This window comes from Fragaria vesca, linkage group LG7 (genome assembly GCF_000184155.1).
Source record: "Fragaria vesca subsp. vesca linkage group LG7, FraVesHawaii_1.0, whole genome shotgun sequence".
Taxonomy (NCBI): Eukaryota; Viridiplantae; Streptophyta; class Magnoliopsida; order Rosales; family Rosaceae; genus Fragaria; species Fragaria vesca.
The window spans coordinates 21,798,476-21,810,963 of NC_020497.1; the positions used below are offsets into that span (position 1 = coordinate 21,798,476).

At 39.7% G+C, this 12,488-nt stretch overlaps 4 protein-coding genes across 4 annotated transcripts in view; 2 read left to right on the top strand and 2 right to left on the bottom strand.

Annotated features, from left to right (window-relative positions):
• On the bottom strand, positions 1 to 3,649 carry LOC101295861 (folylpolyglutamate synthase-like). The gene is made up of 10 exons (XM_004307963.1): positions 3,358 to 3,649; positions 2,998 to 3,095; positions 2,758 to 2,908; positions 2,556 to 2,618; positions 2,269 to 2,430; positions 1,751 to 1,942; positions 1,529 to 1,628; positions 995 to 1,126; positions 640 to 771; positions 1 to 495 (listed from the first exon to the last, which is right to left on the bottom strand). The coding sequence occupies exons 1-10, from the start codon at positions 3,637 to 3,639 to the stop codon at positions 146 to 148; spliced, it is 1,662 nt and encodes a 553-aa protein (XP_004308011.1). The 5' UTR covers positions 3,640 to 3,649; the 3' UTR covers positions 1 to 145.
• A 931-nt stretch (positions 3,650 to 4,580) lies between these two features.
• LOC101296147 lies at positions 4,581 to 7,395 on the top strand. The gene is made up of 3 exons (XM_004307964.1): positions 4,581 to 5,298; positions 5,650 to 6,691; positions 6,835 to 7,395. The coding sequence occupies exons 1-3, from the start codon at positions 4,695 to 4,697 to the stop codon at positions 7,019 to 7,021; spliced, it is 1,833 nt and encodes a 610-aa protein (XP_004308012.1). The 5' UTR covers positions 4,581 to 4,694; the 3' UTR covers positions 7,022 to 7,395.
• Positions 7,396 to 7,732: 337 nt separating this feature from the next.
• Positions 7,733 to 8,724, top strand: LOC101296430 (arabinogalactan peptide 20-like). The gene is made up of 2 exons (XM_004307965.1): positions 7,733 to 8,005; positions 8,438 to 8,724. Exons 1-2 carry the CDS (start codon positions 7,885 to 7,887, stop codon positions 8,509 to 8,511), a joined length of 195 nt encoding a protein of 64 aa, XP_004308013.1. The 5' UTR covers positions 7,733 to 7,884; the 3' UTR covers positions 8,512 to 8,724.
• Positions 8,725 to 8,974: 250 nt separating this feature from the next.
• Positions 8,975 to 12,488, bottom strand: part of LOC101296715 (mitochondrial substrate carrier family protein H-like) — a 3,619-nt gene continuing 105 nt past the window's right edge. Inside the window, exons 2-11 of the mRNA XM_004307966.1 lie at positions 12,064 to 12,368; positions 11,697 to 11,786; positions 10,988 to 11,116; positions 10,826 to 10,885; positions 10,564 to 10,734; positions 10,291 to 10,396; positions 10,068 to 10,159; positions 9,847 to 9,996; positions 9,611 to 9,669; positions 8,975 to 9,514 (exon numbers count right to left, since the gene is read on the bottom strand). Of these exons, the coding sequence (XP_004308014.1) occupies positions 9,382 to 9,514; positions 9,611 to 9,669; positions 9,847 to 9,996; positions 10,068 to 10,159; positions 10,291 to 10,396; positions 10,564 to 10,734; positions 10,826 to 10,885; positions 10,988 to 11,116; positions 11,697 to 11,786; positions 12,064 to 12,336 (1,263 nt within the window). The 5' untranslated portion in view covers positions 12,337 to 12,368 and the 3' untranslated portion in view covers positions 8,975 to 9,381. The remainder of the gene's footprint in view (positions 9,515 to 9,610; positions 9,670 to 9,846; positions 9,997 to 10,067; positions 10,160 to 10,290; positions 10,397 to 10,563; positions 10,735 to 10,825; positions 10,886 to 10,987; positions 11,117 to 11,696; positions 11,787 to 12,063; positions 12,369 to 12,488) is intronic.

The window sequence follows — 12,488 nt, forward strand, 5'->3', positions numbered from 1 at the left end:
TCCTCCTGTGGCAATATCTCTGCATGCATGCGTTGTAAACACAATCTAAAAGCTTTTGACGAGTAGGAACTGTAAAGCAAGGATTGAAAGCAAAAATAGAATTCAAATCTTACTGGGCTGGTTCACAGTGACAAAAGTGAAAGCATTAACCATTGAGGGTAGCTAATGTCAATGAAACTACATGTAGAGAGCCAGTAATTACTGTAATATGAGATTGATCCCTAGTTCTTCCTCGGAAAATCTGATTTGCAATCTTCAGGGAATCCTGAAATGAAGGCACAGCAGCCAACAATGGTCTCTTTTCTGAGGTGCTTAAGCCAACTAATTGGTCCATTGAAAAGTCTTGACAATCTGTCATTTGATCATGATCAATATCTAGACCCAATTCTTTGGAAGCTTGGATCCAGCAATTTCTTAGCATGGATGCTGCAGTTGTCCGAGATTTTCCCCCAGCAATGTTAGCTTCTGTACAAATAACACCCTCTAGATGCCCACCTGAAGAGAAGCGGCCAAGTGCGTTAGAGATTGTGTATGCCATCCTAATATCTGTATATGAAGGTAAAATCTTCTATCTCGCGCACATTGAAAATTACGACACAAGGGGAGTATTGCAAAAAAATAACTAAGTAGTAACTGGACCTGAAAGAAACTCTCTTGCAAAGCCTAGATGATCTTTGTCGTTTGCCATTGCAACCACAACAGTCAATCGCGACTCTGGGAAAATCATCTTTATAGTATCCATCAGCGCCTTAGCGGATTCTTTGGTGTGGGCTGAAGAGTATTTTGGAAACTATTAGCAATGTTGTTATATGTTGGTACATCAATAATACATCCACAATAAGAAAATTAAAATGACCATTTATGTTGAAATTCCTTGATCAATAATACCCTTATATATCCTGTACACATATTTTTCTGTTTTTGTTGTTGTTGGTATATACAATATATAATTCATAGATGTGAAATGTACAATAACATTCAATGGAAAACAGACCTCCATCAAGCAATATTGTTGCTCCAGATAATCCCAATGCCTCAGCTTCTTCAGATGTTAGAAATTGACTTCTTCCAAGAAGGTGTGTCTGCTGTAAACCACTTCTAATGGATGCATCTGAAATTCTCCATCCTGAAGGAAACATCGAAGCATTAGGTGGTTAAACTAAAAGAACATGATCAAATAAAACAAGCTGGGTAATTCTACCAATTGTGTACAATAACAGCAAATGACTCTGAACTCAGGTAACATGGATAAAAAATAGAGAAAGTTGACTCAAAATTGACTATGTTAAAGAATGCTTTAAGTAGTGAACCAGCAAAACTGCATGTATGCAACAAGCAATCTATCCTATATACTACACAAAGTAGTCATTGAAGGTGTGATTTAAAAAGAACAACTCGTTAAACAGATTCCTATGTTGAAGCAAATTAATAGACTACATCAAAGGAAACTAAAAAAGAGAAAACCTGTGAGTTTCTAGTATTATTACGTTGAAGATCTAATGAGCAGAGTCAAAAGTAAATCACTAACCTAAGTTTCGGAGACATAGTGCTGCACAAGTAGCAGTTGCAGCATTCTGAAGTTGGTGACATCCAAGCATGTATAGTTTCAAATCCAATAATTCAACAGACTGCGAAAACACCACAACTATAAGTCATTACAAAACTCTAAACAACTGAAGTAATGACCATTTCTAAAACACACTCCAATATGAAATGAGAGATACGACATATTCTTAGCTCAAAAGCATACCAGTTTTATGTCCCTCTCAAGTTGTATTACTATATCACAAGATTGGAAGGGTCTACCATTGTGCATGCTAAAACCATGTATCATGCTTCTGTTTCTTGTATCTGATGCTAATAGTACAGGAGAACTCGTCAGCAGTGCTTTATCACGAAGAATGCACTCAATATGTGGAAGAAATGGACCGCCCAAAACCACCTGAAATATATACCACTCAAAGTGTCAAGAAAAAATAGAATTAAAAAGAACATGAACAAAATAAGAGTCGGTATCCTACAGTTCACAACAGCAGTCTAATGACAAATAAGCAGCGATTTGAACTTGAGATAATGAGAATGATGACAGAGGGATACAGATTATATGACTACGTACAATCATTTAATATGACCTACCTAGGGAATTATGATATTTGTAACAGGATTTGGGAGATACGAGTAGGTTAGATGGAAGACAGTGCATAGCTATTAGCTTATGTGCGCATGACATTAACTATTACAAGAAACTCTAAGTCAGAACCACCTTACTGGGCAGCCATGTTTCATGATTCCAGACTTCGCCATTGCAATACTTTCCAAAGAACCTCCAAGTGCAGCCAAATGTTCCTCACCTATTGTAGTAATGATCGATGTGGCAAGTGCAGAGCTAGGAATGACATTAGTTGCATCCCGTGCACCCCCCAACCCAGCCTGTTCATTTAAGGTTAATAAACTTAGTACGATCGTAACCTTTTCCCTTTCTTTGCTTCCTTCTACCAATTTGTATATGAAAAGAAAATAGATGGCCAAATATTTCAGAAGGTAAAGTGAATAACCTCAATCACTGCAATATCAACCTTCTCTTTAGCAAATAGAGTGAATGCCAGGGCAGTAAGAACCTAAAAAATCCGAATTAGTTACTACATCAACAAAACTATACAAATGCTGAACACTGAATTCTAGTTGATAATATCCGAATATAACTTCTGCATACACAATTTCTCAACTACTTTTAAACATAACATACACAGGGTTTACCTCAAAGTGACTAATACATCCATTTTCAACTTCAATTGCACGATCCAAATTCTCCTTATTCTCTTGAAAAACAGAACTCAAAGCCTTAGCTGACACCGGCTCACCAGACCTTCCCAAAGTCATTCGCTCCCTGATCGTTCGAATATGTGGGCTGCATACACGTAAAATGAAACCACTTCTCAGAACAAAAACAAACACAAATAGTAATAACAACACAGCCATAAAGGGAATGAACCATACCTAGTATAACACCCAACTGAATACCCTTCTGCCCTCAAAATGTTGCACAGAAATGCAGCTGTTGATCCTTTCCCTTTCGTTCCGGCAATGTGAACAGCCTATAATTGCTGTCATGCTAGTTAATTCCATTTCCTTTAACACACTTAAACTCCACACACACACACACAAAACAAAACAAAACAAAACAAAAACAAAAAAAAAACTTTTACTAACTAGTTCATATCATCCAAAAATTTCTTGTGTCTTAAGCAAGTAAAGCACTTTGAGCAATCAAAAACTCAAAAGGCTATAACTTTCAACATTTTAACACATAAACCCTAAACCCTCAATCATTTGAAAAATTAGAGATAAAGTTCGAACCTTGAACTTAAACTGAGGACTACCCAGAAGCTCCATCAACCTTCTCATCCGACCCAGATCGAACCCATCATCGGAATCCGTACCCGCCCCGACCGGAACCCCCGATTTCTCGTAGTTCTTCAGTGAGTCCATGTACTCCATCAACTCCTCCAGCTCCGAATCCTCCGAGTTCGAGAAAAACCCTCTTCGGGGCTCCACATTACCCATTAACCCGACCCGAATCGACGAAACTAGACCCGCCCGATTCGTGAAAACGGAGCATCGCCGGAAAAGGTTGAGCATTTTTTCGTTCTGTGATGGAAAATCCGAAGGAGGCGCGTAGTGAAATATCAACTGACTTAGCGTAAAGTCAATACTGCCCCCCGTATCCAATTTATTGACGGATACGTATCCAGCCGTATAGGACCTTTTCCGGCCATACCAACTTGTACCCCGTTTTCTGTGGGATAAGATTTCTTTCTCGGGTTCACATCCAAAACTAATAGACAATGGGTGGAGTGGCCCAAACTCTTATAAACTCACAGACAATATCTTATATTCCCGACGTGGGATTGATATCTCAACACGCCCCCGCACGTGTGACGAATTTTCAAGCCTAACACTTAGACAACGTTTGGGTGACGTTGAGTTCGTGTGGTCATTGGGCTTCACAAGTGGACATAAATAACCCGGTCTGATAGTCTGATACCATGATAAAGTAGTTTGGGGTTCACATCTAAAACCAATTGGCAATAGGTGGAGTGGCTTAAACCCTTATACATGTACAGACAAGGTCCCATATTCTCAATATGGGATTGATATCTCAACAGAATACGGCATAAAACGGCAGGAAAATGTCTGATACGCATCCTATACGCCCGGATACGTATCAGTCAATAAATCGGATACCGGGGGCAATACCGAGTTTTCGGTGGTATAGTTATCCTCTATCCAAAACGCAGCGTTTTGGAATTTCGAGGCACATGGCTGACACGTGGCGGTTTTCGCAGGTTATATATAACGAAACACGGCGGTGAAGTTTGGCTCCCAAATTGTGATGTTCAGTGAAACCCTTGACACGACTGAAACGGCGACGTTTTGAGGCGGCGGTGGATCTTTCCGCTGTAAGTTTCTGCTTCTTTGGTTGGTTACCCAGAAAAGAATGAGTGTAATTCTTCTCTTTTTGACGTAAAGATTGATGCTTTTACTGATTTGGTTGAATTTTTTTTTTTTGGGTAAATAGTGAATCTTTCAGGTGATATTGAAATGTGAAATTGCTAGGGTTTTTGAAATGCTTGATGTTAGAGATTGGACTGATTAGAGAGTAGGGTTCTGTTTTGAACTGGGTTTAGGGGAAAATGGAGGTAGTGGAAGGTTGTGGGGTTAGTGAAGTAGAAAATAGGAGGAGGAGAGCTGAAGAGAGATGTGGGGAGTTGGAGTTGGAGATTGTGAAGAGAAAGAGTGAGTATGAAGCTCTTGAGGTTAAGTTTCGGGCTTTGGAAAGCGAAAAGCTTGCGATGGAAGAAGAGATTAGGGCATTGAAGAGAAGGAGTGGTGAAATTAAGGAGCAAGGTAATGGTGGTGGAGATGAGAAGAGGAAGTTGGAGAATCGGATGGAGATAGTTGTTGATCTGGATGAGGGTAATGTGGAGGAAGATAGGGTGTTTCAGCTTATGGTTGAGAGCGAGGTGTTGGAGTGTGAGAAGAAGAAAGCTGAAAGTGAGGTCGAGGCTTGGAAGCGAAAGTTTGAAGAGTTGGAAATGTGGGCGTTGAAGTTAACTGGGGATTCCGTTGAAGCGAGCAGGGGAACAGAACCGAATGAAAGGATGAGACCTGAGGATGGGTTGAAGGTTGGAGTTGGCATGGAAAGTTCGAGGAGCAAAGATATAGCTGTGAATGTAGTCGATCTTAGCTCTAAATATAACTCCCCTGGTAAAGGGATCTGCCATCTGCAAGCAGCAGGTATAAGTTACTTGTGAACTAGATTACTTCATTATTTATTTTAATCGGTGTCTTGTCCCCTCATGTCTGGAACAAATTTGTACTAGAAAATATCGTAGTGTTTGTGTTATTATCAAATTTTGGACAAAAGTCTAGATGAGTATAACTGTTGGGTTTTTGAGTATGTGGCACCTGGCATCTCCTATGTTAGTATCTTTGGTGTTCTTGAAAGGAGAACATGCTTTCTGTGTAATCTTTAGTTCTTAATTGATGTAAATCTTAACACAAATTGTCATGATACTGGAAGCTATCTCATTTAGACTATATGTGCCAAAAAAATGATGTCTCTTCTGATTACCTTGGTTTTGGCAGGTACACCTCCTAACATCACACTTAATGAGCATCGCGATGGTACTAAGGAAAGAAAGAGATCTGGTATGGAATATGGTAAAGTTAGTCAAGCAAGAAAACAGCTGGAATTCAAGGACGATAGAAGTCCGTGCAAGAAGATAGCTCCATGTACGCCATGTGGTAACAGACCTTACTCTCATAGTGTCATTGATATCAGTGACAGTGATGATGAACTTATTGCTGATAACGAAAGAGTGTTGGCTACTGATAATCCTGGAAGCAGAAAGTTCTTCATTTCATATGATTCTGTAATAGGAGATTTGGCTACCAAAAGCATTTTAAAGCAGGCACATACTGAACATAATGATCAAGAAGATGTGGATAGTTACAATGAGAAATTACTGGCTTTTTCAACACCCAAAAGAAAACGAGCTTCTAATGTTGTGACCAGTGACTCTGAAAGTAGTGATGATAATATTCCTATCAGTTCAGTCAAGAGAATGTATCTTCAGGAAAGAAAACATGATCAAGTAGGATCTGATGTGAATGGCAACTTAGAGACTGCTACTGCTTCTGCGATTGATGATGCTAGTTTTACCTTTCCAAAGCGGCGCCTAGGTAGGTTGAGAAAATGTGGGGAAACAGATCAGGCACAATGGAATTCAAGTCAGACTAGTGAAACTAAAAATTATCGAGGACCAAACAAGGATGTTGAAGAAGATGAACCTGAAGAGGTTGAATCGGAGAGTGAAGGTGAGAGCTTGGGTGGGTTTATTGTGAACAGCTCTGATGTTTCAGAAAGTAATGCTGCTTCTAGTGAGTCAAATAGTGTGTCAGATGATGATGTGAACTTTGAGAATGCTCTATCAATATTACAAAGGAACAAAGATCACAACACAAAGTGGGAATACGAGGCAGACATGCTTGCTGCATTTGGTAAGGATCCAGAGCTGTGCATGAGAGCTGTATGTGCTCTTTATAGACAGCAAACTTCTGGGGAAAAACTTAGTAGGGGGACTTTGTGCTACAATTCTCGTGGCTTTAGCAAGGTTGACGCCCCCAGGTACGATGAACACATACTTTTGGGAACATGTTCGTTGTTTATTGTCGAAATGTTAATCAGTGATATTTGGACTATATAATAGCGTTCTTTGCCTTTCTCGGACTATAATCTTTGCTAATTGCTGGTTCTTCCCCTTTTGGCAGGGGCTCTAAGTTGGCTGAAATTCTTACTGGTGGAGACCCAAATGGTGATCTGAATATAACTGTGGAGGAGTTGGAGGAGCATGACCCCGAAGCCATTGAAATATGTAGAACATTAGCGACACGTTACTCTAAGCAACTGTTTGAGATCTACAAAAACAAAGAGGATCCTCTCTTTCTGCCTTCTTGACGGTGCAAGCAATTTACCTCTAATGACATGTATGTATAACCCACAACCTCTGCTGGAAGGCTATCAGAGATGAGAGCAGGTTTCCATTTTGGCTGCCTAGTGTGTATCTTCTTAGTTGGAGATTTGTATATAAAACATACTAGGAACATAAAAAAAAAATTAGGTACCAATGTCTCATGTCTATGTATGCTAAATTGGTATTTTTGTTGTACAGTTAGCTATAGGCTCTGATGGGTTTCCTCCGTTGATTACATCTTTTCTCTTTTCCATGGAACTTTTCTTTGGCATCCATCAATCTTCATGCTCACTGAAATATGACACTGTATATTCAACTTATATTATTGGGGATTTCAGGACCCCCAAAAATTGGTATCAACTCTGTCATGCTTTCATTATTGTTGCTGCTATGAATGTACACCTCGCATTTGCCTTAAAAAAAGAGGTGGTTTGTGAACTAGAACAAATCACTGCCCACTTAACTCATAATTTAGGGACACTGAGAATCCGTGCTGGCATTATCTGGCAATCAAGAACTAACCAAAAAGACAGAACATGAAAACCCATTTTTGTAATAAACTGAAAACAAAAAAAAAAAAAACGAAGGGTTGCATGAGTTCATGAGTCCCTAAACATGCGGGTTAACCACCATTTCTGGTGCTATAAAAGCTTTGGTGTTTCCATCCACAACCCCCTCACCCCTTCCACCTCTAAAAATCAAAGAGCGCCATTCTTCTGTGACATTGTTCAAGGGTCCGCGCGGTTTCTTCTTCCTCTCTCTCTTCCTACGTTACGTGCGTAGTCTCTTCTTGCTTTCAAGAAGAGGAGCTTATAACGTAACAATAAGGAGAGAGGAAGGGATCAAAATGGCGGTAAATGCTGCATCATTCAACAGAGTGGTTGCCATCTTTGCTCTCATTTTTGCCATCGTTTTACCCATGTCTAATGCTGCAGGCCTGTCTCCGGCTCCGGCTCCGACAAGTGATGGTAAGCTTTTCTTTGCTTTTCCTAGACAAAAAAGAAATGGCTCTATATCATGTATCGGTAATGGAAACTTTTTGAAATAGATTGGATTTTGAGTTTGTACTTGTCACATTGGTTCTGTAGAATGCTCCACTTTACGTGTGAAATATGCACATTTCATACCGGCAAACTTTCATATTTTGAATCATAATGAGCATTATGGATCGATTATGTAGTCCTTGATCGGAGCTTGATTCTTTAACTAGAAGAAATTGTAGACTTATGTTGCATTACTTATGGTACCATTTTGATTATAGAAAATTTTGAGGGGTGTTGTTTTAGATGCTTCCCGCTTGGTTACGAGCCAAATCATGTTTAAGCTTGTGTGTTTTGGTCGAATTTTCGATTTCGGTATCGATGTTTAACTTGCCGGAAATGTTTACTATGTGATTGCAGGCACGGCAATAGACCAGGGGATAGCATACATCCTAATGCTGCTGGCGTTGGTTCTCACATATCTGATCCACTGAACCCTCCATCCGATCGATGATTCGAGACTTCGAGTTCTATATTAAAGCAAGAACATCCATATAACTGGCTTTTTTGGGGTGGTTGTGATGTAATCGAAGTGTAAATCAGATTGGATTAGCATTTTTTAATGGTGTATGCTAGAGAGTATTTCATTGTTTTGGACGCAATCTCACTATTACTACATTAAGTCCTTCATTGCTTCTATTTTCTTCACTTGAATTGATCAACAACACCCAATTCCTGGTCACTTGAATTGATCACCGAAGAAATGGTTCGGTGACTTCGGTCGTAAGTGATTTGGTCTAAAATTGCTATAGTGACTTCTGAAAGACTGAAACAAAATGAATCATACACGATGAAGGAAGAATCGGACTCTGCATCACAGTTCAAACAAACTAGATTTTAATAGGCTGAGGCTTTATCATTTCAAGAACTAGTTCATCAGCAACAACATAAGTGCTTCGGTCCGCAATGTAAACTCAGCTGATCTTTAAGAGTTGAATGAAATGTAGAACAAAGTGGATTGTCATTAAATTTGAATTGAGGATTTCATCTAGTCTCTTCAGACATAAATTATTAACTGAGATCAGGTCTCAGAAAAAAATATTGCCCAAAGGAAACAATCTAAATGCTCGGCATTGAGCAACTACATATAGAACACCTAAGACTGTAGGAAAGAAGGTTAAATCCTGCACTTGCAGGCCTAGGAAAGATAAGAACTTGTTATCTTCAATCTACTGTATCTACAAAATTTGTAGGTGGCCTTCCTTGTGCATATGATTCCCATAAGCAAGTTACCAAACACCGCATTGAATAACACCTTCGAAGGGTCAGAAACAGGAGAGAAAAGAACACAGTAACCCTCTCTGTCATGAAGTTGCACGCCGTTGATGTAGAGCATACTTCACGACTTCATAGAAGGAAACAACAATCCCAACCGAAGGGCCAGCACGACCAACACGAGGGCCAACCCCTGTGAATAGTCCCTTGAGTCCTCCACTCCTGCCATAGAGCATAAGGTGTATCATTAACTCATGCTACTGACATATCTAAATGACAACAATGTATTCCACTAAATTTTTAAGATGAGATGTATACCTCCAAATCTCCATTAGTGTTTGCCTTGTTGTCATTTTCAGTTGCCTGACTGGATCGTTCTGAATTTTTTCCAAAGAAAATAGAGTAAGACAGAGTAAATATATTAAACATCACTAAAGAAATTGCATCAACCAAAGACGCCACTCTGATAGTACCACTCTTGGTTTTCAAACTTTCCAAGCAGGACATGTATAAAGATACAAAAAAAAAAATTCAAATGGGATTGAAGAAAATACCTCTATTTGTCTTCGGGTCTTTGCAACATCCAATGGACATGTAGCTGCAGCAGCAATGGTTCCTGCAACAAAACCAGCTGAAAAATTTGCCCCAAAGATACTGACCGCATTTGCTTCATCACCTACAATATTTAGAAGTCTTCTCCTGATCTGTTTAGGATAAAACCGTTAGATTCAAGTAACACCCATGCAGACAAAACAATCAGAGAGTGAATTCTTACAGGCTCAAGAGTTGCCCAACAGATTGCAGAGTAGGGAACATCACGAGCAAGTTGTGCTCCCATACCAGTCCAGAGGACACGATAGCCTCTTACTGTTTCAAGGAAAAGAAGATTAAAGTTATTCTGGAGTGATACTGGAATCACAATGAAAAAATGAGGGTGATATCCATTCAAAAAGAAAATCATGCCGAAGTCAAATCATCATCAGAAACAATGGACTTACAGTTGCTTTCAGCATTATTACTTGTTGTCTTGACTTGAGAGACAACATTCAATAGAGTTTTCAAGACACCAGGAGGCTTTGCACCATTTTGCATCACTTTAAATGCCTAATAATATTCATTAAACAATAATAAACAAATTGAATAACCACCATCACTCTGCTCTTAGCATATTATAAAAGACAAATAGGAAACAACTTCTAATGCAACAAAACAAATTAATTCATGAAACCAAAACAAAATCACAGAGAATCAGTATAAGCTTTTCGACCTACCTGCATGCGAGTTCTAGCAAGTTCTATAGGATAGCAAGTTGCACAAGCTAATGAGCGTGCCAAAGAGCCAGCAACTAAAGGAACATATACAGTTGTGCTGGGAGCATGACGGGCAGTGAATTCCTCTAACCAGTTGCGAAAAATGTCATAGCACGGTAGATAGATTCCCACCTGATTAACAAAATGGTGAATCACATAAATGACATATCAATAATATACCAAAGAAGAAAGTGAACTAGATCTGAACAATTTAGAAACTTACTGTTGGAACCGCGAGGGCCAATCCTGCATTTGTACCTCTCCATAACCTTGCGAACCCTTCCTGCAATATCACATTACTACTCAGAATGATAGACAAGCAGTAGATAAGATTGGTATATTATCACACACAATAAGCAGTAATTCTAGACACAATCCCACCAACCTGCCGAATGATTTTGCCGAAAACATCTAGTGTGCCTTTGTACTGAAAACAATCTGGTGGGCATATTGATACGGTACCATGAATTCCAGCACGTGTGCACGACGGCGAACACCTTAAATCCGCAAACAGCTGAGCACAAATAAAGTAAGACCAATCAGTTTACTCAAATAACAGGAATATGTTAAACATCAAAGTCCAAAATGCCATGACAGAAGAAACTTATAGAGCATATAATTAAAAAGTATGTGTCATTTATAGGTATTACACAACCAAACCATGATGAAGAAAGAAGAAACAACAAGCAGATGCAATGAAATAGACGACTTAGATATGTTGGGCACAATGCATATATGTAACTTCCCGCAATCCTAAATTCTAGTCCTACTGACGTTGAAACTATTAGCCGGTTCAAGTGACCGAAACTTCAGTTATTTGAGTTTAGTCATGATCATTATAATTATAATCTATGAAGGTATAACCCACTCTCATGATCGAACAGCATGGTCTACCAAAACACTTCCACAACCTCTTCATCTCACCATTCCAATTTCCTCTCATGTTACAACCCCAGACATGTCCATCTAAACAATAATCAAATAAAACAACCACATATGATTGCACAGTATAAAACAACATAAGCAACCACATCATAAATTCACAAATCTCAATTCCTAGGTAAACCATAACACATCAAGTATGGCATTCATACCGTGGTAGGCCCGAAAAAAGCCATCCGACTCGTGATATTACTCAGCGGATGCGAGTAAGGCACGCCAGCTGCCTGCGCTTGCAACCTCGTCTGTTAAACAAGATTAAAAGTAAGAAAACACTGTCCAATGTAAAGCCAAGACTCCACAAATCCACCGAAAAGAATCCTGAAGCTAAACACTAAAAGCACATTCAACAAAATCATCCCAATTCGGTGCATCAAATTCGAATATTATTCACAAAATCGGGCCGAAAAGCATCACCATTGTATCATATTAACAGCAAAACACTCTCAATAAACAACTAACAGCTCTCAAATGCTACATTAGCTCAGAAATGAAACCAAAAACCAAAAACCGAAAGCACACCTTGGCTACATCAAGCGGATTAACGATAATCGCGGACAGAAACGCGGCGCCGGCGGCGGAGAAAGCTCGTTCCGCAACCCCGAGCTTCCAATCCGACGTCGTCTTACACCTCTCGCCGCCGTCCGGCCGCTTCGCCACAGCGACGAATCCGGCGTCGCCTCTATCCAAAACCGAAAGCTCCGGCATGATGATGGACAAATCCTTACCGTCGATTTCAACTCGGTCGATTTGTCGCTCACTACTCACCCAAGGATTCTTCTCCAACTCCACCATCGTCGTCTCTAGAATATTCCGATCACGCCGACCTAAAAATAAGCCGGGGATTATTTTTGGAAAATTGAAAATGAAAAAAAAGGTCCGCCGGGTTTGGTGGAGGAGAGAGAAAGAGAGAGAGAGAGAGAGAGAGAGAGAGAGAGAGAGAGTAG

What these genes read in the sequence shown, in the direction of transcription:
- LOC101295861 (XM_004307963.1), bottom strand. Translation starts at nt 3,639, where the DNA reads ATGCTCAACCTTTTCCGGCGATGCTCCGTTTTCACGAATCGGGCGGGT. An exon ending in TTGAGAGGGACATAAAACTG is followed by an intron (nt 1,629 to 1,750) that starts GTATGCTTTTGA and finishes GTGTTTTCGCAG; the next exon opens with TCTGTTGAATTATTGGATTT. An exon ending in ACTATGTCTCCGAAACTTAG is followed by an intron (nt 1,127 to 1,528) that starts GTTAGTGATTTA and finishes TGTTTCCTTCAG; the next exon opens with GATGGAGAATTTCAGATGCA.
- LOC101296147 (XM_004307964.1), top strand. Translation starts at nt 4,695, where the DNA reads ATGGAGGTAGTGGAAGGTTGTGGGGTTAGTGAAGTAGAAAATAGGAGG. An exon ending in CTGCCATCTGCAAGCAGCAG is followed by an intron (nt 5,299 to 5,649) that starts GTATAAGTTACT and finishes TGGTTTTGGCAG; the next exon opens with GTACACCTCCTAACATCACA. An exon ending in AGCAAGGTTGACGCCCCCAG is followed by an intron (nt 6,692 to 6,834) that starts GTACGATGAACA and finishes CCCTTTTGGCAG; the next exon opens with GGGCTCTAAGTTGGCTGAAA.
- LOC101296430 (XM_004307965.1), top strand. Translation starts at nt 7,885, where the DNA reads ATGGCGGTAAATGCTGCATCATTCAACAGAGTGGTTGCCATCTTTGCT. An exon ending in TCCGGCTCCGACAAGTGATG is followed by an intron (nt 8,006 to 8,437) that starts GTAAGCTTTTCT and finishes ATGTGATTGCAG; the next exon opens with GCACGGCAATAGACCAGGGG.